The sequence below is a fragment of the Zootoca vivipara genome, chromosome 2, assembly GCF_963506605.1.
Source record: "Zootoca vivipara chromosome 2, rZooViv1.1, whole genome shotgun sequence".
Lineage (NCBI taxonomy): Eukaryota > Metazoa > Chordata > Lepidosauria > Squamata > Lacertidae > Zootoca > Zootoca vivipara.
In genome coordinates this window covers 11,523,105-11,547,704 of record NC_083277.1, presented here as the reverse complement: position 1 = coordinate 11,547,704, position 24,600 = coordinate 11,523,105, and the positions used below count along the sequence as shown (strand labels likewise).

The 24,600-nt window shown below is 51.2% G+C and overlaps 1 protein-coding gene across 2 annotated transcripts in view; it reads right to left on the bottom strand.

The window, feature by feature from the left end:
- LOC118080967 (complement C4) overlaps nucleotides 1-24,600 on the bottom strand; it is a 63,234-nt gene that overhangs the window by 21,073 nt on the left and 17,561 nt on the right. Inside the window, exons 11-20 of one of the 2 annotated variants that reach the window (XM_060269938.1) lie at nucleotides 23,397-23,567; nucleotides 21,236-21,415; nucleotides 20,561-20,743; nucleotides 20,278-20,427; nucleotides 11,501-11,627; nucleotides 10,509-10,580; nucleotides 7,287-7,487; nucleotides 6,511-6,622; nucleotides 5,516-5,586; nucleotides 108-247 (exon numbers count right to left, since the gene is read on the bottom strand). In XM_060269938.1, the coding sequence (XP_060125921.1) occupies nucleotides 108-247; nucleotides 5,516-5,586; nucleotides 6,511-6,622; nucleotides 7,287-7,487; nucleotides 10,509-10,580; nucleotides 11,501-11,627; nucleotides 20,278-20,427; nucleotides 20,561-20,743; nucleotides 21,236-21,415; nucleotides 23,397-23,567 (1,407 nt within the window). The remainder of the gene's footprint in view (nucleotides 1-107; nucleotides 248-5,515; nucleotides 5,587-6,510; nucleotides 6,623-7,286; nucleotides 7,488-10,508; nucleotides 10,581-11,500; nucleotides 11,628-20,277; nucleotides 20,428-20,560; nucleotides 20,744-21,235; nucleotides 21,416-23,396; nucleotides 23,568-24,600) is intronic. The other variant, XM_060269939.1, reaches the window with a different exon arrangement.

The window sequence follows — 24,600 nt, the reverse complement described above, 5'->3', positions numbered from 1 at the left end:
TCCCTACCAGAGGTAGTGAAGCAGGGGCCTTCTGCACCAAAAGCAGGTGACCTGTGCAGGGCACAGGGTCAGCGGAAAGGGAAGGAGATTGTGGGGGCTTTGCTTACACTGATGGGCTCAGGCTGGTAGTTGTAGAGAACCGGCTGAAGCTCAATCTGCTCAAACTGCTTCACTGAGTAGGGCAGCCGGAGAGAGATGTGGAAGTCCTGGAAGACTCTGACCCGAATGGGTTCTGAGACGCAGATGCCTGAGAGAACAAAAAGGAATGAGTCCCAGTGAAGGGGGAGGGAGGGAGAGAAATATGGGCAGCCGGATAACTGGAGGAAATGACGTTTCCTGATTGTATTTTTTTTTGCAGGAGACACGGGATTAAGAAAAGATCTGAACGGCAACAGACTTCCAGAACTGAGCTGCCATTTTGCTGGCAGGTCCCTGGCACAGTTATTATTTTATTATTGTCCTTATTATTAATTGCTCGCACTGGGACCCTAAGGTGTTTATTTTCCAAGCAACACCGGTCCTGGAAGACCTACATTGGCTCCCATTACGTTTCCGAACACAATTCAAAGTGTTGGTGCTGACCTTTAAAGCCCTAAATGGCCTCGGCCCAGTATACCTGAAGGAGTGTCTCCACCCCCATCATTCTGCCCGGACACTAAGGTCCAGCGGCGAGGGCCTTCTGGCGGTTCCCTCGCTGTGAGAAGCAAGGTTACAGGGAACCAGGCAGAGGGCCTTCTTGGTAGTGGCGTCTGCCTTGTGCAATTCCCTCTGAAATATACTCGGAGTCAAGAGTGAATTTCATGCTCTTTATTCAGCTCATAGTCATCAAGGAGGAGAAGAGAAGACGAATGGCCTGGGGTGTTCCTTGGTCAGGGGTTCTGGTTCTGGCTCGTGTTCCGAGGCTGCTGGCTGTGCCAGGGCTGTCTGGTCTGGCGCCACTGAACCACTAGGTTGTAGCTCTGGTTCCGGTGTCCTTCCAGCCTCGGGGCGCCCCTCTGTGCCTACTGCTTCTGCTTCCCCTGCCCACCCCTCTCGCTCTACAGGCCTCACTGCCCTGCTGTCCCCTTGGGACCCCTCTGTCCCGCTCTCCTCCCGGGTTCCTCCTGGGAATCGTCGCCGTAGCTGGTCGCAGTGGCGGCGCCAACATTGCCCCCCTTCCGTTAGTACCTCGTACGACACGGGACCGGTCACCTTGGTGACTGTGGCGGGTACCCATGCTGGGCCTGCCCCAAAATTCTTTGCATACACTGGGTCCTGGGCCACAAATGTCCGGGGGTTCCTGCCTTTCCCCACCACTACCTCATCCTGAGCTCTGTCGGGGTGAAGTCGGTCCAGTCTAGTTGCAAGGCGCCGGCCCATTAGTAATTCAGCTGGGCTCCGGCCCGTCGTTGTGCTTGGGGTGCTGTGCTGTGCTAGAAGAAATGCGGCAAGGCGGTATTCCCAGTCCCCTTGTGTCATGCGGTGGAGGCTGTCCTTGGTGGTCCGCACCATGCGCTCCGCTTGGCCATTGGTGGCAGGGTGGAATGGTGCTGAGCGGATGTGGCGGATGGCGTTCTGCGCTGTGAAGGTCTGGAACTCCTCTGACGTGAATGCGGTTCCATTGTCCGAGACGAGGGTGTCAGGGAGCCCGTGGGTCGCAAACAGCTTACGTAGTACCCGGATGGCCGCCGCCGTAGAAGTGGATGGTACCAGTGCGACCTCCAGCCATTTGGTGTAGGAATCCACCACTATGAAGAATGTTTTTCCCTGGAAGGGGCCAGCGAAGTCCACGTGCAAGCGTGACCATGGATGTCGGGCGGACTCCCAGGGCTGGACTGGGGCCCTTGGGGGATCCGGGCGGGATTCTTGGCAGGTCTGGCAGTGTTGGACCCAGGCCTCTATCTCTCTGTCAATCCCCGGCCACCACACATAACTCCTGGCAAGGGCCTTCATCCTCACTACCCCTGGGTGTGTCTCGTGTAGGGCTGTGAGGACCCTTTTGCGGAGGGGCTGGGGAACAACAACCCTGCTTCCCCATAACAGGCACCCCTTGTGGGCCGACAGTTCATGTTTGCGGTTTGTGTAGCCAGCGAATTCTGGCCCGGGGCTGCTGCTGGGCCATCCTCGCCACACCCAGTCCAGGACCCGGGAGATGACCCTATCTTTTGTGGAATGGTGCGCAACTTCTTGCGCTTGAATGGGTCGGTCGGGAAGCAGCTCCAGGGTCATAACCTCTTGCGCAGGCGCTGGGTCGGGGCCTGTTTCTGGTAGTGGTAGCCTGCTGAGGGCGTCTGCGTGGCCCATCGCCTTCCCAGGGCGGTGGATTAGTGCATACTGGTAGCCGGCAAGGAAAATTGACCACCTGAGGACACGTGGAGACAACACTTGGGGGGTCTGCTTCTCAGGAGCAAACAGGCCAAGCAACGGCTTGTGGTCAGTCACTATGGTAAAGGGCCGCCCGTACAAGAAATCATGGAATTTTTTTACGCCCTTCACGATTGCCAGACCCTCCTTGTCAATCTGTGAGTAGTTTCGTTCGGCTGCAGCAAGCGTCTGGGAGAAGTATGCCACCGGCACCTCTCTTCCATCCGGGAGTTGGTGTCCCAGGACAGCGCCGATACCATAGGGAGAGGCGTCGCATGCCAGCACCACTGGCAGCCTCTCGTCGAAGTGTGCTAAGACCGAGTTCGAGACGAGCAAGTCCTTGACTGCCTGGAATGCGGCCCTTTGTCGCTGGCCCCACACCCAAGGGGCCCTTTTATCTAGGAGTCTGTGTAGGGGCTCCGCTACCGCTGCCTTATGGGGAAGGAAGGCATGGTAAAAGTTCAATAGTCCCAAGAATGACTGAAGTTCGGGCTTGCTCTTGGGCGCTGGGGCCTCACAAATGGCCCGTACCTTGTCACCGGTTGGATGGACCCCTTCTGCGTCCACCTTAAATCCCAGAAAGTCCACCTGCGGCACTCCCAGTAAACACTTTTCCCGCTTCACCTTGAGGCCCGCCGTCTGGAAGCGGTGCAGGACGGAGCGGAGGCGGTCCTCAAATTCCTCTGGTGTGGGCCCGGTGATCAGTACATCATCGAAGAAGGGGGTGACGCCAGGAATCCCTTTAAGGAGAGAGTCCATTAGATTCTGGAATATGCCTGGTGCCACGCTAACGCCAAATTGCAGCCGCTTAACTCTGAATGCCCCTCTGTGCGTCACAATCGTCTGAGCCTCTGCTGTGGCTTCGTCCACAGGCAACTGTTGATACGCTTGGGCCAAGTCCAGTTTGCCAAAGATTTTTGACCCAGCCAGGGTGGCGAGGACATGGCTGACCATTGGCACTGGGTATGCATGGGCCGTGAGAGCCTTGTTTATGGTGCATTTGTAGTCTGCACAGATGCGGACCGAACCGTTAGGCTTGACGGGTGTGACAATTGGAGTTTCCCAGGGGGCGTTGGGCACCGGCTCCAGCACTCCTTGCTCCACGAGCCGGTCCAATTCCTCGTCTATGCGGGGTTTCAGGGTGAACGGGACCCGGCGGGCCTTGTGCCTGATGGGTCGTACAGCGGGGTCTAGCTGTAGGGCAATGGGGGGTCCTGTATATCGTCCCAATGCCCCATCGAAAACCCCTGGAAACTCTTTGCATATGGCGTCCACGTCCACTTGTAAGCTAGTGCGGTTCACCCCGGTAACGGCTAGCCCCAGAGGTCCAAACCATGCCAGTCCCAGTAAGCTAACGTAGGGGCCCTTAACTACCAGCAAGTCCAATTGTTGCTTTCGCCCTCGATATTGCACCCTGAAGGTCCCCACCCCCATAGTAGGGACCTTACGTTTCTGGAAGTCCCGGAGGGTGAATGGGGCCGGCCTTAGTTTGGGACCCCCATTAGGGCACAGTTCCCTTAATGTTCGGGCCGAGATTATGGATAGAGTTGAACCCGTGTCCAGCTCCATGCGGCATGGGGCTCCCTCTATCTGTACCTCTATATAAATTTTCTCTGTGCTGGGATGGGGCAACTGGAATACCTGGTAGTCCGTGATCTCCGTCGAGTTGCCTTGGTGCATGGTGCCGTGTGACCTGGGGCTCCTGGGTCGGTCATCTGATGCTTGTCGACGGGTGAGTCGAGCCCGACACACCCGGGCGATGTGTCCCAATTTTCTGCACTGCCTGCACTCTGCGTTGCGGAAACGACAGGTCCTCCTCTCGTGGTTCTCCCCGCAGCTTGCACAGTTCCCTCCTTCTCGTCGAGGCTGCTGTGGTGTGTGTGCTGCTTGAGTGCGCCGCTGTACTCGGTGTACTTCCTCCCTGTCAGATTCGGATTCGTCGGTGAGGTCTTCGTGGTAGACCCTCGGTTGGGATGGCGGGGCCGGTCGTGCCTCTTGCGTTGACCTCTCGGCGGCTTCGGTTGCCAGGGCTTCCTCCAGAGCAATCTGGAACGTGAGGTCTTTTTTGGCGTAGAGGCGTCGTTGCAACATCTCGTCCCTCAGGCCACCGACGAGGCGGTCACGAAGCATGTTCTCCAATTCTGAGAAGTTGCATAACCGGGCGGCTTGGCGGAGGGAGGTCACAAACCCAGTTATGGTTTCCCCCGGGGCTTGCCGCTTTGCGTAGAAGGCATTTCGGCAAGCTACCACCGAGGGCTGTGGTGAGAAGTGCTCCTTCAGCCGTTCCATTATTGTTTTGTAAGAGACGGTAGCGACATCTCTAGGTGCAAGGAGAGCCCGGGCGATTTCAAACGTCTCCTCTCCACAGACGCTGAAGAATGTTGCCCTCTTCATGGCATCGTTGGTGACTTCTTTCGCTTGCAGGAGGAAGTTGAAACGGGCGGCGTACCCTTCCCAGTCTCCTGATGCTGGTTTGAATGGCGAGAAGCTGCTGTCGGTTGCCATTCTGGGTTCCTTGGGTCCTGGAGCTGAAGCCTGGATGCACGATGCGATGCAGCGGTGCAGCAGGTGGCGGTGCTGCGGTGCAGTGCGTGGTGGCGGTCAGCTCAGCAGGATCCCATCCTCGTCGCCAGTGAAATATACTCGGAGTCAAGAGTGAATTTCATGCTCTTTATTCAGCTCATAGTCATCAAGGAGGAGAAGAGAAGACGAATGGCTCTTTTCCCCAAACCGTCTGCTTATATACATTATTTACACAATGGGCCTTGCGTGATTGGCTACTTCAGGGCTACACCTGTGGGCCAATTATATTGTGGATTGACTTCTGCCTGCAGCCTGATTGGCTGCTCCTACAGGCCAATCAGGTAGCAGATTCACTTCTGCCAGCCGCCTGATTGGCTGCTCCAGCAGGCCAATCAGGTTGAGGATTCACTTCCACCTGGAGTTGGATTGGGTAGCTCCCGCTGATTCTGAATCCTATTGTTCTAGGATTCAGCTCAGTACATAACACCCTCCCATCAGATGTCAAGGAAATAAACAACTATTGTGTAGTCAGTTGAACGAAAATGGAAGAATTAAACTCTGAAAGGGATAGATGAGTATCTGAGGTACCAGCAGCAAGAGAGTACAGTACAGTGTTTTGGTCCAAGAAATACATAAATGCCCAGCTCACCATTTGCACGAGACATGCTAACAGCCTGGATCTCCCAGGTGGTGATGGAATCAGGGAAAAGCACGTTTGTCCTGTGGGAGACAGAAATGGGGCCTAAATATACTGTGAGAGGCAGGAAGGGACCAACATGGCAGAAGAGAAAGCTTGAAAACCAAGCCTCAGGGTGCTGCCCGGTCATCTTAGACCTGCTGCCACATCCACACAATGTATTGAAAGCACCCTTATTCTACTCATGGAGATTCCTGGGAACTACAGCATGTAAAAGGGTGCCAGGAGCTGTAGCTCTGCGAAAGAGCTACAATCCCCCAAATTCTTTTTATAGGGACAGAACTACGTAAACTATATAGAAACTTATTCACGTTATGCGAATAAAGTGGCAGGAATGTTGCTCGCCCAAAAATGGAAAGAAGCAGAAAAAGTCCCAGAAAAAGAAGAATGGATAGAAAAACTAATGGAGTATGCAGAAATGGTGAAACTTACCAGAAGAATAAGAAATCAAGACAACAAACTTTTTATAAAAGAATGGAAATGGTTCATGGAGTATTTACAGATAAATTGTAAACAGATAAGAACACTGGCAGGATTATTGTAATAACCTGCAGTTTCATAAGTATGTATTTAAAGAAGATTAATAAATGAACAAATTAAGCTGATTTGGATATGCAGAAGATATTAAAAATAAATGTAAGGAACTGCAGAAAAAGGAGGAAGGAAGTCAAGTTTTGAAATGATAAAATGATTGTAAAATCAGTGAAATGTATAAACCTGAAAAGCATAAATAAAATAATTAAAAAAGGAACTGTAGTTCTGCAAGGTCAGCAAGCCAATAGTTTTGGGGCATCACAAACTATACGCCACAACAGCTATCGTGGGAGTCAGAATTCATTGTTGATCTACTGAAAATCACCCAGAGAACTATCAGCAGATCCCGGTCTTCTGTCTACCTACCTTCTGTTCCCAGGATGCCTTGAGGCCCAGCTCTCTGACCTACTTACGTGAAGGTCTGCTCCACATCGTACGTTTTCCAGAGCCAGCTCTCGGGGAAGACGCTCCGCAATTGAATGAACTCCTCATCAAATAAGTCGTCTTCCAGCTCCTGGGTTTGCGCTGCATGGAAAGAGGAGGTTCCATGTTGAGAGCTGGGCTTAGGGTTTACTCCTTTGCCTTTCCTTCTCCTGAGAAATCTCCCAAGGCAGCAGAGGTTTTGGATCAGGTTGCTGACTCGCTTCATCCAGGAGCCTGATTGGCTACTCCTGCAGGCCAATCAGGTTGCTGAATCACTTCCACCTGGAGCTGGATTGGGTGGCTCCTGCGGAGCAATCAGACTGCTGGATTCTGGATCCTATTGTTCCAGGATTCAGCTCAGTACATAGGTAAAGGTAAAGGGACCCCTGACCATTAGGTCCAGTCGTGACCGACTCTGGGGTTGCACGCTCATCTCGCATTATTGGCCGAGTGAGCCGGCGTATAGCTTCCAGGTCATGTGGCCAGCATGACAAAGCCACTTCTGGCGAACCAGAGCAGCACACGGAAACGGCGTTTACCTTCCCGCTGTAGCGGTTCCTATTTATCTACTTGCATTTTGACATGCTTTCGAACTGCTAGGTTGGCAGGAGCTGGGACCAAGCAACGGGAGCTCACCCCGTCGTGGGGATTCAAACCGCCGACCTTCTGATCAGCAAGCCCTAGGCTCAGTGGTTTAACCCACAGCGCCACCTGGGTCCCCACTACCCTAAATCTGGCACTGCAGGCTCCCAATCTCTCGACTCACTCCGTCCAAGGCCGTGGGCTCCCCAGGATTTGCGTCGTAGGCCAGCAGCAACTTTGCAGCAATCAAGGAAGGCTTGGCGACACTGCTGGGAGCCTGGGCCCTGGATCCGCTTGGCCCGGTCCTCGCACGTCAGCTTTTGGCGCAGCAACACCATGCCCCCCTGGCAACACCGCCGAAGCTCTGGGGTTTGGTACTTGGAAACTGCAGGGAGGGATGGAGGAACAAAAAGCGAATGAATGGGTGGGTGGGAAAGGAAAGCCAGGAGGTTGGGGGGGGGGAGAGAAACCAAAAGAAATGCAGCCATTTTCCTTCGTTGAGTTCAGGCCCCTTTCACATTATTGCAAGGGTAGAGGTGTTGTATGTGGGAAGAAAACCAAGGAGGAGCTTATCTTATACCGTAAGCCAGGGGTCCCCAAACTAAGGCCCGGGGGCCGGATGCGGCCCAATCATCTTCTAAATCCGGCCCGCGGACGGTCCAGAAATCAGCATGTTTTTACATGAGTAGAATGTGTCCTTTTATATAAAATGCATCTCTGGGTTATTTGTGGGGCATAGAAATTTGTTCATTTCCCCCCCAAAATATAGTCCGGCCCCCCACAAGGTCTAAGGGATAGTGGACCGGCCCCCTGCTGAAAAAGTTTGCTGACCCCTGCCGTAAGCATTTAGGGACACTAAAAAAACAAAGGGCTTCATTTTCAAGAGAATGGCATGCAAGCAGGGTGGATAAAAATCAATGATTTTTAAAAACAAAAACAAAACCCGGATTTTTAAAATTTAAATCAGATATTTTTGCTTTTGGAGGAAAAATCTTTTTTAAGATAGTTTTCTATTTAAGTTACCGTACATTATACAGTAGTCTAAAGACTATTTATCAGGAAATAAGAATTTGTTTTAAGTTTTTCATGTGTGCTAAAACTCAGCCTTTTTATTATTATTCAACCACATCAGTTAACAAGCATGGATACATTTATTATAATGCTACTGTATTGTTTTTGTTAAATACATAAATTGTGTAAATTATTAAGGAAATTATTATTTTTCTCCTTCCAATGAAGTACAGCAGAAAAGTTGTCCAAATATAAACAGTTAACTTATTAAACCTCACAATAATTTTATTACTACTACTACTACAACTACAACTGGTCTATATATTTCTAATAGTATAACCAAATCAGTAATCTATATATATAAAAATGTAAAAAAAGGTGAAACTGTGGGCTCCACTTTTCTCCGAAACCGCTTGACCAATTGTCCTGGAATTTGGACACAACGGTCCATGCCACTACCTGAGTGTTTGCACAACCTCGGATTTCTCACATCTCATACCTGCGCAGGTAAAAACCTGCTTTTCCACAAACTAAAACAGCGCCTTCAAGTGGTGTTATTCCCACAGCTCCTCCTCCACCTCCCTCCCCATGGAGTCTATCCTACACCCACAAACCCCGCCTCCACCACAAGATCCTGTAAAATAGGGGGACTCTGAGACTCAGGGGGATCTGAAGGGGGGCTATTACCATTTGACAGACTAACGCACAGCAACGCATGCAGGGCCAGCTAGTTTTTGATATAACTGTAAAAACTAAAATGAAACCTTCAATTGGTTGTAAATGTTTAGATTATACCAGCAAGAATGAGTCTTTCTGTAAAAAAATGATTTAAATCAAGTCTTACTGACTAGTGATTTAGATCATGATTTAAATCGATTTGATTTAAATCAAATCCACCCTGTGTGCAAGTTCTGTTACGTGCAGAGGAACTTTACGGCAAGCATAACTTAAATTGCTGTGAAGGGTGATTTTGGAGCCCTCCAAACCATTTGCCCAGATTACAAGCTCAGAAAACAGTAGAACTAGCTGAGAGGCAACACAATTGTTGTTGTCGTTGTTGTTGTTTAGTCGTTTAGTTGTGTCCGACTCTTCGTGACCCCATGGACCAGAGCACGCCAAGCACTCCTGTCTTCCACTGCCTCCTGCAGTTTGGTCAGACTCATGTTCGTAGCTTCGAGAACACTGTCCAACCATCTCGTCCTCTGTCGTCCCCTTCTCCTAGTGCCCTCAATCTTTCCCAACATCAGGGTCTTTTCCAGGGAGTCTTCTCTTCTCATGAGTTGGCCAAAGTATTGGAACCTCAGCTTCACTGGTTGTAGCAATGGTTGTAGCACATCCCTAATTATAATTCTTGCATGATTATGCTATTACAGTATTGTACAATCTTAGAAGTTCGCATAATCTTTGAATGGAGTGTGGCTGTGACTGATGGCGTCAGACTGACTGTTGGGCATCAGACCCACCAACGACATCAGCAATGAGTTGTTGGTCTTAACTGTGTTATTATAACAACTGCCACTTTAAGAAACTTGTGCTTTATTTTCCTTCCTCCCTCCCCTTTATTCCCCTCATGTGTCCTGTCTTTTAAGACTGTAAGCTTTTTTGATTGCAAGACATCTTCACTCAGAGACCCCTTTCTGCTAAATAAATGGACAATGAATAAACAATAACAAACACATGATTAAAAAAAAAGACCAGGTAGTGTGTTTCAAAGGTGTCGGGGTGTGCACCTGTTGAATCTGACTTCAGCGCTGGCAATGGGGCAGCATCCTCTGCCACACCTGGCATTGGGACACAAACAGCTCTGTCTCTAACACATGGGTAGGCAAACTAAGGCCCGGGGGCCGGATCTGTCCCAATCGCCTTCTAAATCCGGCCCATGGACAGTTCGGGAATCAGCATGTTTTTACATGAGTAGAATGTGTCCTTTTATTTAAAATGCATCTCTGGGTTATTTGTGGGGCATAGGAATTCGTTCTCTTTTTTTTCAAAATACAGTGGACGCTCAGCTCGCGAATGTGATCCGTGCGGGAGGCACGCTCGCAACCCGCAGTGTTCACAACCCAGTGCTGCGTCTGCGCACGGGCGGGTCACGATTCGGCGCTTCCGGGTTTGACGCAGGACGCAACCTGAAAAGACGCAGCCTGAAGCGTCTGTAACCCGAGGTATGACTGTATAGTCCGGCCCCCCACAAGGTCTGAGGCACAGTGGACTGGCCCCCTGCTGAAAAAGTTTGCTGAACCCTGCTCTAACACTTTGCCGCCACTCCCTGCCTTCCTGCATCTGCCACCTGAGGCAGCCGCTTCATTATGCCTCAAAGCAGAGCTGGCCCTGGAGGCGTCCTTCATTTCCCACCCCCTCAGGGTTATCGCCCCTCTTCCCTCGCGTCACTTACGCTTCTTCTGAAGCTCTTTGTGGAAATCCAGTGAACGTTTCTTCCGGGAAGCATCGGCACTGCATCCATGCGCTAGAAGAACAGGAAGAACAAGATGCGATTAGGAATTGTAGGTGCCAAAATTACAAGGAAGCAGACAAGACTTTTTATGTATGTGATGACAGCTGCGCGGATGCTGTTAGCTCAGAGAGGGAAAGAAGATAAAGTCCCTACCAGAAAAAGAATGGCAAAACTGACTGGAAAGCTCAGGAACCAGGGGACCAAAACTTTAAAAAGGAATGGGAAAATTTACCTTAAAGACCTCTGTAAGCAGCTGAAAACATTAGCAGGATTGCAATAACACTTGTAATGTAACGAGAACTATGGATACAATAAAAAGCTTGGATTATTTTTTAAAAATGTGGTAAAGGTAAAGGTACCCCTGACCGTTAGGTCCAGTCGTGACTGACTCTGGGGTTGCGGTGCTCATCTCGCTTTATTGGCCGAGGGAACCGGCGTACAGCTTCCAGGTTATGTGGCCAGCATGACAAAGCTGCTTCTGGTGAACCAGAGCAGCACACGGAAACGCCGTTTACCTTCCCGCCTATATATCTACTTGCACTTTGACATGCTTTCAAACTGCTAGGTTGCTGGAGCTGGGACCGAGCAACGGGAGCTCACCCCGTCGTGGGGATTCGAACCGCCAACCTTCTGATCAGCAAGCCCTAGGCTCTGTGGTTTAAGCCACAGTAGAACCCATGGAGGGGAAGGCGGGAAGGCCAGAGATTGGGGAGAATGATGTCATTTCGGATGTGTTGTGGTATGAATGTAAACTTAAATAAAAATTATATAACTTAAATAACTTAAAACTTAAATAAAAATTATATAAAAAAGAAAGAACAAGGGTCAATGGTAGAAATGAGATGCTAGTGCACTGGTCAACAATGCTCTCCGCTCCCCCAAACTCCCTCTCTGCCCGTATCCTTGTTTCGTGCTCCTCCTAACGAACTCACCTTTCCGGAGAGGGCTCATCAGCTCGCCAACCCGAACGGAGAGCCCGGCATCTGCAAAAACGCCAAGGGTGTTTTCTCCACTGCCGGCCGTGCAGCCCAGGTCGTAGCTTCCCATGGCCTGGAAGACCTTTTTTCCGGAAAGAAAGGATTACAAAGATGGGTCAGTGAAACCGTGCACATGATCCAAACGTGCAGGGAATCAGTCCTTCAGTGTGACAGCAGCAGCAGCAGCAGCAGCAGCAGCAGCAGCAGCAGCAGCAGCAGCAGCAGCAGCAGCAGCAGCAGAACTCCCTGCCCACTGACATTGGGCAGGTGTGTTTGCTGACCTGGTCTCTGTGCCTGCAGAATTTATTTATTTATTTATTTGTCTAAGCAATCCTAACCTGACATTGTAAATTTGGTGTGTATTTGAATGTGTGATTTTATATTTACAGTGTGCCTAATTTTATTTTGAAAACTTGTCTCTGACATCCTTTAATGTAACATCCGTTAATACTGTATTTTTCGCTCCATAAGACACACCTTTTCCCTCCCAAAAAGGAAGGGGGAAAGTCCGTGCATCCTATGGAGCGAATGCAAGAGCCAGAGCCTGCGCCAGAGCCTGCGCCTAGGACAATTCAAGAAAGAAAGAAAGAAAATTCTTGTTTTCCTCCTCTAAAAACTAGGTGCGTCCTATGGAGCGAAAAATACGGTATCCTTTAATGTACATTTCACATTTCACAGGTGTGAGGGACAGGGGCTATCGCGAAGTCCCTCCCCTCCTGAGTTCCAGCCCAGCCCAGAGCGCGGCTGAAAGCAGGGAAAGCTCCAGCTCAAGTGGGGAAACAGGAAGTGGGGTCCAAGGCTCTAGCAGGGTAGAGGAGCCATCGTCCCAGGTGGGACAGGAAGGAGGAAGAAAGGGGGGCAGACCCATCCCCCCAACTCCGGAATTGCGCAAAAAGCGTAGGGGAAAGAGGATGGGTCTCCCCAAGTTGTTATGCTGGCGAAAAACGTGCCAAACGCCATTCGGAGGTACTGATTCAAGCTGAGGAGATGTGTCTCTGTAAATAGCTCTACCTTTAGCACTGTAAATACGCAGCACCAATAAAAAGATAAAATGCAGAGCGGTGTAGAGTCGTTACTCTGAAGTAGCCCCATCCGGCTACTGTGACAGCTACCTCCGAATCTTTTTTTGGGCTACTTTGGAGTTGCTGGGATGAGCGCGCCAGAAGCGGAGAAATGGCGGCAGATCGCGGAGAAAGCCCAGCAGGACCTGCAGCAACTGGCGTTGCAGGCACAGGGGGAATTAAAGGCGGCTAAGCAAGAAACGGAGAAAGTCAAAGAGGACAGGCACAACCTTGCTGAACAGGTGAGAGCACTTCAGGAGAAAGAGCAGCAGTTAAGGGCGGTAGCGGTGGACCTCCAAAACAAGTTGGATGCAGAGAAAAACAAGGGAGGAGGGGGAGCCCAACTCCAAGTGCTGCCAGGAAGGAGAGCAGGGACCCTAGTAAGCAAGTTCAATGGAGACCCGAGGGAATATCATGGCTTTGAGACTGAGATCGTGTATGCTCTTGAGCTGCACCATGATGAGTTCCCTGATGATGCGCACAGAGTAGCGTTTATTGTGGAACACCTTACCGGGGCAGCCAGGGAGTGGCTTAGACCGTTAATCGCGACAAAAAATCCTTGCATGAAGAATGTCAAGCTATTTTTAGAGGCTTTAAAAACCATGTATGCGTCTGATAGCCATATGGACCAGACCAAAGAGGAACTGCATAATTTACGACAAAGAACAATGACAGTTCGCGAATATTGGTCAAGATTCACCATGCTGGTGCACAGACTGGGGTGGGAACTGCACTCGCCTCCGATGGAAGCGGCGTTCTACCTGGGGTTGAATGAGGATGTGAAAGATGAGCTCTCGAGAGGTCCAAAGCCCAGTAATATGGATCAGCTGAGCAAAGCGGCTCTGGCGGTGGGGGTGAGACAGGAATCCCGGTGGAACGACAAGCAAGCAACGCGCGCAAAGCGGGCTTGGTTCCCACGGTCGCAGGAGAAGCCACTCCCCCAACAGCCATCTCACGCCATGCCAGGGGCCAGCCAAGACCAGGAACCCATGCAAATTGATAGCGCGCGCACGCGGGCTTTTCAAACCCCAGCGGTGCCAAGACGCAAGGAGGGAAGAGGCGGGAATTGCTTTCTCTGCAACTCCCCTCAGCATCTCGTCAGAGACTGCCCACATCGCAGGGAATGGCAAGGAAAGGCGGGAACGGTTGTGCCCTCCCCCACTGACGCAGCACCACAGCAGGGAAACGAGACAGCCTGGCTGCAGGAGACAAGGGGCAGCAGCCAGGCACAATCGGCAGACAACAGCCCCAGCCCACCCACCCGCACAGCGAGGAGCAGCGCCAGCCCACCCCCCCCAGAGCAGGGGTGGTTCTAGAAGTGACGCTAACGCTCCCTAATGGGTATCCCCTGACGGTCCTCGCGCTAATCGATTCGGGGGCGTCGGCCAACTTCTTTTCGAGAGACTTTGCAGAAGCGCACCAGATCCAACTTCTGCAGCTGGATTTTCCCCTGCACGTCTCCACCATTGATGGCAGGGAGTTGCTGGGAGGGGCCATCACCCACCAGACCCCCCCCCATGAGAATGACGGTGGGAAGGCACTCAGAGACACTGGCATTCAACGTCACCACCATCTCAGACCCCCCCATCGTCTTGGGCATGAGCTGGCTGGCGCGCCATGACCCCTCCATCAGTTGGCACCAGAGATGCATCACGTTTGGATCGGACTTTTGTCTGGAACATTGCATGCAGCGCCAACCAGGGGAGGGGCCTCCAATAGCCACGGTGGCCACCATGCACGTCAAGGGGGGTGAGGCGATACCCAAGCCGTACTGGGACCTGCAGGAGGTCTTCAGTGAAGCGGAATCCGACCACCTGCCCCCGCACAGGTCGTTTGACTGCCAGATCAACCTGGTGCCGGGGGCCACGCTACCCCCAGCCAAGCTGTACTCCATGTCAGATCAGGAGCTGGAGGATCTGCGTGCGTTCATAGACAAGAACCTCAAGAGGGGGTTCATCAGAGAAAGCAAGGCAGCGGGGGGCAGCCCGGTCTTCTGGGTGGACAAGAAAGACACGCAACAGCGCCGTCTTGTGGTGGATTTTAGACGCCTGAACAACATGACAGAACCGGTGGCTTTCCCAATGCCCAGAGTGGACGATCTGCTGACAGCGGCACGCAGGGGCAATATCTTCACCAAGCTCGACCTGAGGGGGGCGTACAACTTGATCAGGATCCGGGAAGGCGATGAGTGGAAGACCACGATGTTCACGCCACTGGGCTCTTTTGAATATCTGGTGATGCCCTTCGGTTTGCAAGGGGGCTCAGCATGCTTCCAGGCCTTCATGCACCACGTCCTGGGGTCCCTCCTCTTCAAGAACTGCTTGGTCTTCCTAGATGACATCCTTATATACTCCAATGACCCAGTGCAGCATGTAAAGGATGTCAGGGAGGTGTTGCAGCGCCTGAAGGAGCACCACCTGTATGTGAAGCTGGAGAAGTGTAAGTTTCACACCAAAGAGGTGGACTTCCTGGGCTACAAACTGTCAGACAAGGGGCTAGCGATGGACAAGGACAAGGTGCAGGCCATCCTGGACTGGCACAGCCCCAGGACGCGCAAAGATGCCCAACGCCTACTAGGCTTCGCCAACTTCTACAGGAAGTTCATCAAGAACTTCTCGCGGGTTACGGCTCCCTTCACTGACTGCCTGAGAGGCAAGCAGAAGTTCAGGTGGACACAGGAGGCGCAAGCAGCGTTCGAAAGCCTCAAGAGGGTGTTCGCTTCCGACCAGAACCTGTTCCACGTGGTGCAGGATGCGCCCCTACGCGTGGAAACAGACGCTTCAGACAGGGCTTTGGGAGCGATCCTGTTGCAACTGGATGCCAACAGAGAGTGGAGACCCTGTGCCTTTTTCTCCAGAAAGCTGACACAGCCAGAACGCAACTACACGGTGTTTGATAAGGAACTTTTAGCGATCCATGCTGCGTTTAAACACTGGAGACATTTCCTGGTGGGCGCCAAGCACCCCATTCAGGTGTGCACAGACCACAAAAACCTGGAGTTCTGGAGAACAGCCAGGGTGCTCAACCAGAGGCAGATACGGTAGGCAGAGTTCTTCTCGCACTTCAACTTCTCCATCCACAACATACCGGGGGAGCAGAACGTCAGGGCGGATGCCCTCTCCCGCAAGCCGGAGTACATGGAGGAGGAGTTGCCACCAGCACCCCGGCACATTTTCCCCCCATCAGCATGGTCCTGCGGAGCAGCAGTGGTGAGCGCGGCAGAACTCACAGAACTGACGGCAGCAGATGAGTTTGCCACCCGCATCTTCAGAGAGCTGCGAGGGGGGAGGGAGCAGGCAACGGACTTTGCAGAACGCGGGGGGCTCCTTTTTTACAGGGGAGCCCTATACCTGCCCACCACCCAGCTCAGAGGTAAGGTCCTCAAGCAGATGCACGACAACCCGACGGTGGGTCATTTTGGAAGGGACAAAACCACTCACCTAGTCATGAGACATTTCTGGTGGCCAGGGGTGCGGGAAGATGTTCGGGACTATGTAAGGGGCTGTGACACCTGCCAGCGAGCAAAGGTGGTCAGAGCACCACCAGCAGGGTTGCTGGAGCCATTAGCCACACCGCACAGGCCGTGGGAAGTAGTGTCCATGGACTTCATCACAGACCTGCCTTCGTCCAGGGGCAAGACCGCAGTGTTGGTGGTGGTGGACCTCATGTCCAAAATGTGCCATTTTATACCGTGTGCAAGGGCGGTCTCTGCAGAAGAGACAGCCAAACTGTTTGTTGACCACGTATTCAGACTGCATGGTTTGCCTTTGAGAGTTATTTCGGATCGAGGCCGCCAATTTGTTTCCAGGTTCTGGAGGCGGCTCATGAACCTCCTGCAGGTGGAGGTCAGCTTGTCGACGGCTTGGCACCCGCAGACCAATGGACAGGCGGAGAGGGTCAACGCCATTCTGCAGCAGTACCTGAGATGCTACGTCAGCCAGAGGCAAACGGACTGGGTGGATCGCCTGCCACTGGCAGAATTTGCCTACAACAATGCAGTGCACGTCTCCACAGGGGTGTCGCCCTTTAAGGCCAACTACGGGCGCGACCTCAGATCTTTCCCGGAGAGGGAGGGGGAGGAGGAGGAGGAGGGCCCACAGGCAGAGGATTGGGCAGAGGAACTGGAGACGGTGCACCAGCAGCTCAGAGAACACTTGGAGAGAGCCAAGGAAGCGTACAAGAAGGGGGCAGATCGCCACAGGCGACAAGGGGAGGTCATCAGGGTGGGGGACAAGGTTTGGCTGTCCTCGGAGGGCCTTCCCACCAGAGGGAGGTGCAAAAAGCTGGCACCCAGACGGCTAGGCCCCTTTACGGTCACGCAACAGGTTAACCTGGTGGCATTCAGGCTGGCACTGCCAGAGGACATGAGGGTGCACCCAGTGTTTCATAGATCGTTGCTGTCGCCATACAGGGAAAGTAGCAGGTTCCGAGGCAGCGAACAGCCCCCCGAGGGAGGGGGGGAGAGAGGAGGCAGGGAGCCACTCAATGAAGCAACGGCCATCCTTGATTCACGAAGGGGGGTGGGGGGCCTGGAGTACCTCATGGCATGGGAGGATGCCCCGCCATCCCAGAATGAATGGGTCCCAGCCACTCAGATACGGGAGGAATTCTTGGTGGAAGAATTCCACGCCCTCTTCCCACACAGGCCCAAACCCTGGCACATGGAAAGGGAGGGGGGAGAAGGGGAGGAGGTCGCAGAGAGCAGTTCGCCATGGAGATGGGAAGCGGAGTTTGAGGACCCGGAGGAAGAGGTATGGGCGTCTCCGCGGTCCACCCGGTCAGAGGAAGAGGCGGACTGGCAGCAGATTTTCACCCCCACCAGCTCTGAGGCCACGGACTTTTTGGGATTTCAGTCGTCCCAGGAGGAAGGAGGGAGCCAACGGGACTGGGGGGAGGTATTCACACCAACCGGCTCGGACAGCACGGAGTTTTTAGGCTTTCAGTCGTCACCGACACCCGTGCAGCCTCTCGGGAGGGGAGAAGGGGGGCTTGGGAGGGGGGTGGATGTGAGGGACAGGGGCTATCGCGAAGTCCCTCCCCTCCTGAGTTCCAGCCCAGCCCAGAGCGCGGCTGAAAGCAGGGAAAGCTCCAGCTCAAGTGGGGAAACAGGAAGTTGGGTACAAGGCTCTAGCAGGGTAGAGGAGCCATCGTCCCAGGTGGGACAGGAAGGAGGAAGAAAGGGGGGCAGACCCATCCCCCCAACTCCGGAATTGCGCAAAAAGCGTAGGGGAAAGAGGATGGGTCTCCCCAAGTTGTTATGCTGGCGAAAAACGCGCCAAACGCCATTCGGAGGTACTGATTCAAGCTGAGGAGATGTGTCTCTGTAAATAGCTCTACCTTTAGCACTGTAAATACGCAGCACCAATAAAAAGATAAAATGCAGAGCGGTGTAGAGTCGTTACTCTGAAGTAGCCCCATCCGGCCACTGTGACAACAGGCTTTGGTGACTAAGCAGTATGTAACTATTGATAAATAGATAAGATGACCTTGCTTGGATTACACCACTGGCCACTACAGCAGTGCTGTCAACTTTCCCTTTTTTGTGGGAAATTCCCTTATTCAGCTCCCTTACTTTCATATCCGGGAGTTGACAGCCCCATAGGATTCCTTGTCTTCAAATCCGGGGGTTGACAGCTATGCACTACAATCGTACCTCGGAAGTCAAACGGAATCCGTTCTGGAAGTCCGTTCGACTTCCAAAACGTTTGAAAATCAAGGTGTGGCTTCCGATTGGCTGCAGGAAGCTCCTGCAGCCAATCATAAGCCCTGGAAGCTGCATCGGCTTCCAGGTTTGTGTTGTTTGGGAGCCAAAATGTTCAACTCGCACGGCGTTCGGGATCCAAGACTGTAATCTGTTTTCAAGCATGCCAAAAGGAGCAAAGAAGGAACACAGAGAGCTGCCTTATACATACCTGCCAAGTTCCAGCCTGAGAAATAAGGGACTGGACCGGAAGTAGCAGACCGAAAGTAGCACTGCCGCCATTTTGGAACTGGGCGGAGCATGCTCAGAAGCGACTTTTGATGCTGCTCTGCCCTGTTCCAAAATGACCGCTGCACCAGAAGTCACGCTGCAGCCATTTTGGAACTGGGCAAAGCAGCATCAAAAGTCGCTTCTGAGCATGCTCCGCCCAGTTCCAAAATGGCCGCGGCGCCAGAATAAACCGGGGGGAAAACAAAAAAATCTGTTTTTTTCGGCTGGGGGCAGCTGGAAAAACGGGGGTTTCCCGGGGAATACGGGAGACTTGGCAGCTATGGCCTTATACCATGTCAGATCACTGGGCCCATCTCTCTTCTCAGGACTGTCTCTACGCTGAGCGCCAGCAGCTACCAGGAGCTTCAGACAGATGTCTCTCCTAGCTGTACCCGGAGATGCCAGGAATCGAACGTGGGACCTTCTGCATGCAAAGCAGATGCTCTATCAACTGAGCTATGGCTCTTCCCTGCCACGACATGAGGGTGGTAGCAGAATTTATCTACGCACAGGCAATTCTCATTTTGCACCTGGGTTATGTTTTGGACCCTCATCCAGATTCAGAGCTATGCGCACATGTGTGATTGTGCATCATCTGGACACACCTAAACTGGTCGCTGCCTAAACGTATTTATTTAAGAGGGTTCCTAAAAGGCTTGTTTATTTATTTATCAAAACTGATATAACAGCTTGGTTGTAAACAAACAAACAAAAAACTCCACACGTCCTCAAACAAAGCAGTTTACAGATCATATCTCTAAGTGGCATTAAAAAAAACAACCAATAAAGCAGCATTGTAAACACTGAGGTGCTACTTTAAAAAACAAACCTGTAAAACAGTGTAATAAAAAGAGCTTGCAAACAGGAATTTGGTCATAAAAGGGACCAAACAGTGTAAGTTAATTAAATCACCTGTTTGGGCTCCCCCACAACTGTCATTACTGGGTACGTGGACTGACAACACGGAAGCTTGTCTGTCTAAATCAACTTTGACATGGATGTTAGCTGTACAGTAGCTAGGACTGAAATAGCTCAGCAGTGGAAAACCTTGGAAAATCCACATTTGTCTTTGCGGAATAAGGACTTGTGGACTTTGGCTGTTGCAGAAGAAGTTACGCACAAACTGCTTGTTTCCAGGCTGGGGGGGTGGAGGACCCAGAACATCATCTGCTGAGGTTTTATTTCCTATTCTTTGGACTTAGATGCTAAATATTCAACCATCCACGCCAGCTCAGGAAATGCGGACACTGTGATTCCTCCTTGTGTATAAATACTTACTTTTCTTTGTTTATTGCATGTTGGCTTTAGCATATGGAACGATGCCATACTATGCTATTGCACTTTTGGGTTGTTAGAAATATTAGCAATAGAGGAAGTTTTTTAAAAAGGAAAGTGATCAGAAGCAGGGGCCAGGGAGAGCCTAGGCAAAAAGATAAGCCTTTGAAAAGGCAACCCCAATGACAATAACCTGTGGGAAGTTATTCCAGGGGTAGCCAAGGAGCCTAGAAACAAAGGGCTGTCTCCAACTAAGTTCTACTCAAGAGTAGACCCTCGAAATTAATGGAGATGGGTTCCTCGCATCCGTGAATTTCAGTGGACCTCCTCCGAGGATGACTAATGCTGATTACAACTCTAAATAAATAAATAAATACAAGAAAGAGACTGAGGAGAAATGTGTGAGAGATTGTGTGTGGCTGTACCTTGTCTTGCGTGAGGCGATTCTTCCGGTTGAGGGCGTAAACAGCGGAATCGGTGGCAGCCAGAGATACGAAGGCTCTATCATCGGTGGTTATGGTGAGGGTCAGGGAGTCCTGAGGCTGCAGATCAGTACTTGACGTCCGGAGAACCAGCTGGAGATTGGGCGGGCATAGAGATTAGGGGCAGCCATTTTAAACACCCCCAGTGCCCTTGTAAACATCCGCTCCATTCAGGGAAGGTTCCGAGAAGGAGAATTTTCACACACAAAAATTGAGAAGGCCTCACCTTCCCCTCACAGCTGTCAACGACATCCACCCAGATGGAGTTGGCCACGAGTTCATCCCCGAGGCGGTAAAAGGCCACAAATCGAAATGTGGGCATCAGGCTGGGGGTGATGGGGACGGAAACGGCAGTGTAGGAGCCTCGGGGCACGCTGTCAACAGAGACAATGTCCCCCTTGTTCAACACCTGGAGGGAAAGGATCAGTTCAAAAGAATAGTGCTTAAGCATGGGAATATGCAGTGATTTTGAATGTTCACGTTTCGTATATGTTGTCTTAGCACTGAAATAGCACTGAGGTGGCCCTGAAACATGTGAGGCAGCCGCCTTAGGGCTGGTGAGGTGTTTGAGGACAGAGCTGTGACGGCTACACAGTTTTCCCTGTGCCCCACAGTCTAGCCTGCTTCCCTCAGGAGGACACTGCCCTAATTTTAGGCCAAGTTGCCTACAAAAGTGTGTTTCTTAGGATAAATTCACACCAAAATGCTTGATGAATTTACGAGACAATTTAAAATAGAACCAATGCAAATCGACATGGGAATGCGGAGAAATGAACTTTAAATCCAGGAAAACGAAAAGCCAAGAGAAACCAAAATTGATTCGCCCATCTTGGTCCTTAACCCATCTTTCCTTCATCCTAGGAAGGTTAAGGCCCCTTAGAAAACCCCAGGAAGGATTCACCATGTAATAGAATCGGGAGAAGGCAGTTGATCCAACGCTTTTCAGCCCTAATGTGAGGGTCTCTCCAGGGTTCAAGCCTTGATATTTGGGGCTTTCGATGATCAAGTAGTTTCCTTTGGGGGAGTCCATGCGTTTGGCAGTGAAGGTGATTTCTGCTGGAGACTCTGTTCCGGCTCTTAGCTATGTGGGTGACAAAGGCACACAGAAACACACAGTCACATATTCGCTTCTCGGACCCAGAATTGACCACTGTAATGCTCTCTACACGGCCCTACACGGTTTGGAAACTTCAACGGGTACAGAAGGCATCTTTTAGAAGGCCAACAGGAGCTAGATTACGGGACAGCCAATGTAGGGGTTGTTGGACTACAGTTCCCATCACCCTTGACCATTGGGCTATGACAGCTGGGACTGATGGGAGTTGGAGTCCCATGACTCCACAGAGTGCACCCTGTTGAGTAGCTATCATGGGCTTCTGGTTGGATGCAGAGGAACAGTGGGAGGAACCAGCTGGGGAACCACCAGGGGAAGAAGGCTCAGAGGTGGCAGGACAATGATGAGTGCTCAGAGGGAGAAGACTGGGAAGAGGTAACAGGGCTTAGTGAGCTGAGAGAGTCTGTGGCAGAGAGAAGTCCAGAACAAGAGGCAAAAGTTGAAGCAGGCAAGAGGAAGGAGGGAGGCCAAGAGGGATAGCTGAGTCCGGCTGGCGAAGAGTCACAGGTGTCTCTCCCTCCTGCTGCAACATGCTCCCCTCCTCCCTGGTTTCCCAGGACCAGGAAAGGGCTGAAAAGGGTAGAGGAGAAGTTAGTTCTGTGCAGGCACAGTCTCAGATTGCTTGGAGAAAGCCCTGCAGAGGAAGGGACTTAGACAGCTATGGGGAGGTGGGAACTTTCAGTCTCAGCAACTGATTCATGGGGCCAGACCTAACAGGAATCAGCTGCAATGCTTATTAGCCTGACTCTCCGCCAAATCTGCGAAGAGCACCTTTGTGCTAATAAGGAGTTAATTCCAGCTTTGAACAGTATGATTTACTGCTGGCTGGCTGTTTGACAGAACCCCTTCGGCTATGTATAGTTTTATGCACATCCTATTTGCAACAGTTGTACTGACTACCTATTCTTGTTTAGACAAGTCTACCCAGATGCTTAGAAAGCTAAGGTGGTTTTAATCTGTTTTAGTATTTTAACGTTTATATGTATGGATTTTTCCTGATTTTCCTGTTTTGTCTTTTGTAAATCACTTTGAGTGCTTTTTTAAAAAAACCAATCAAATGATGTATGAATTTTATGAAACAAACGAATGAAATAAATGAGTGCTTTTAGCTAGCTCAAATGCATCCTTGAATTGTGAACCACTCTGAGATCTTTGGATGAAGGGCAGTATACAAATTTAATAAATAAAATAAACTCTGACAGGACCTCTTGCTTGCCTCTGGCCCTGCCCAACACTGTCATGTGACACACACACACACACAAACCCAGAAGGTTTGTCAAGAGAGAATGCAGCCCTCAAGTACTGAACAAAGGTATCCTGTCTCTGCCTTAGTGGTGTGGGACCTTATTAGAAGGCCTACATTCACCCAGAACTGCCTAGAAGCTAAGACTGGCCTTGAAGACTCTGCTTCATGACTTGCCCCACTGAGAAAAAGATATAGATTTAGCCAGCAACAGGGACAGAGTCTTTTTGGTGGTGACCCCAGCATCTTTGGAACACCTTGCCCCAAGAATTTCATTTGATCCCACCTTTGGTGGTTTGTCTACTCCTCCTCCTTCAGAGGAAACTGAAGGTTGAAATGAACTTCCTATTGTTTAGGGCAGGTCCAATTTGTAGTTCCACTGCCCTCAGAAATTCAAACAGCCCCCTAAGTTGTGGACCTCTCTTTCCACAGAGCACCTGGCAACTTCGCTGCAAAATTTCCATTGCATGTGGAAGACGCAGCTCTGTAGCTCGGCGTTTGATGCCTCAGGTGCACACACCCTATTCACACGACGGTCATTTGTTTTAGACTGTTTTTTTAATGTCTAAATTTTTAATTGTTGCGACCTGCCCTGTGGGTGAAGGGCGGATATCAACAGCAGCAGCAGCAGCAGCAGCAGCAGCAGCAGCAGCAGCAGCAACAACAACAACAACAACAACAACAACAACAACAACAACAACATACCAGGATAGTGATTGAGGTGGCACCAGAGGGAACATTGAACCTGTGTGTCACAATTCCACGATCGTTGCTTTCTATTTGGGCATCAGCTTCCGACGAGCCTCCCACTATCTGGGTTGAGATGTGGACTGGGAGGCGGGGAGCAGGTGCGCCATCTGGGAGTGAAATAGTAGCCTAGAACGAAACAGCAACATAAAAAGCTCTACCTCTCTTTTAAATCGAAACCAGTGAAGGCGGTGAAGGTCCTGTGTGAGTGCCTGGAGGTGGTTGGAGGATGGATGGCGGCTAACAGATTGAGGGTGAATCCTGATAAGACAGAAGTACTGTTCTTGGCGGACAAGGAGCGGGCTGGTGTGGAGGACTCCCTGGTCCTGAATGGGGTAACTGTGCCCCTGAAGGACCAGGTGCGCAGCCTGGGAGTCATTTTGGACTCACAGCTGTCCATGGAGGCGCAGGTCAGTTCTGTATCCAGGGCAGCTGTCTACCAGCTCCATCTGGTACGCAGGCTGAGACCCTACCTGCCTGCGGACTGTCTCGCCAGAGTGGTGCATGCTCTAGTTATCTCCCGCTTGGACTACTGCAATGCGCTCTATGTGGGGCTACCTTTGAAGGTGACCTGGAAACTACGACTAATCCAGAATGCGGCAGCTAGACTGGTGAATGGGAGCAGCCATCGAGACCATATAACACCGGTCCTGAAAGACCTACATTGGCTCCCAGTACATTTCCAAACACAATTCAAAGTGTTGGTGCTGACCTTTAAAGCCCTAAATGGCCTCAGCCCAGTATACCTGAAGGAGCATCTCCACCCCATCATTCTGCCTGGACACTGAGGTCCAGCGCTGAGGGCCTTCTGGTGGTTCCCTCACTGCAAGAAGCAAAGCCACAGGGAAGAAGGCAGAGGGCCTTCTCGGTAGTGGCACCCGCCCTGTGGAATGTCGTCCCATCAGATGTCAAAGAGATAAACAACTACCTGACATTTAGAAAACATCTGAAGGCAGCCCTGTTTAGGGAAGTTTTTAATGTGTGACATTTTAATGTATTTTAATCTTTGTTGGAAGCTGCCCAGAGTGGCTGGGGAAACCCAGCCAGATGGGCAGCGTACAAATAATAAATTTATTATTATTATTATTATTATTATTATTATTATTATTATTATTATTGACATCCACCATTTTAAAACCTGCCTTCTCCTTTGCTCCCTTCC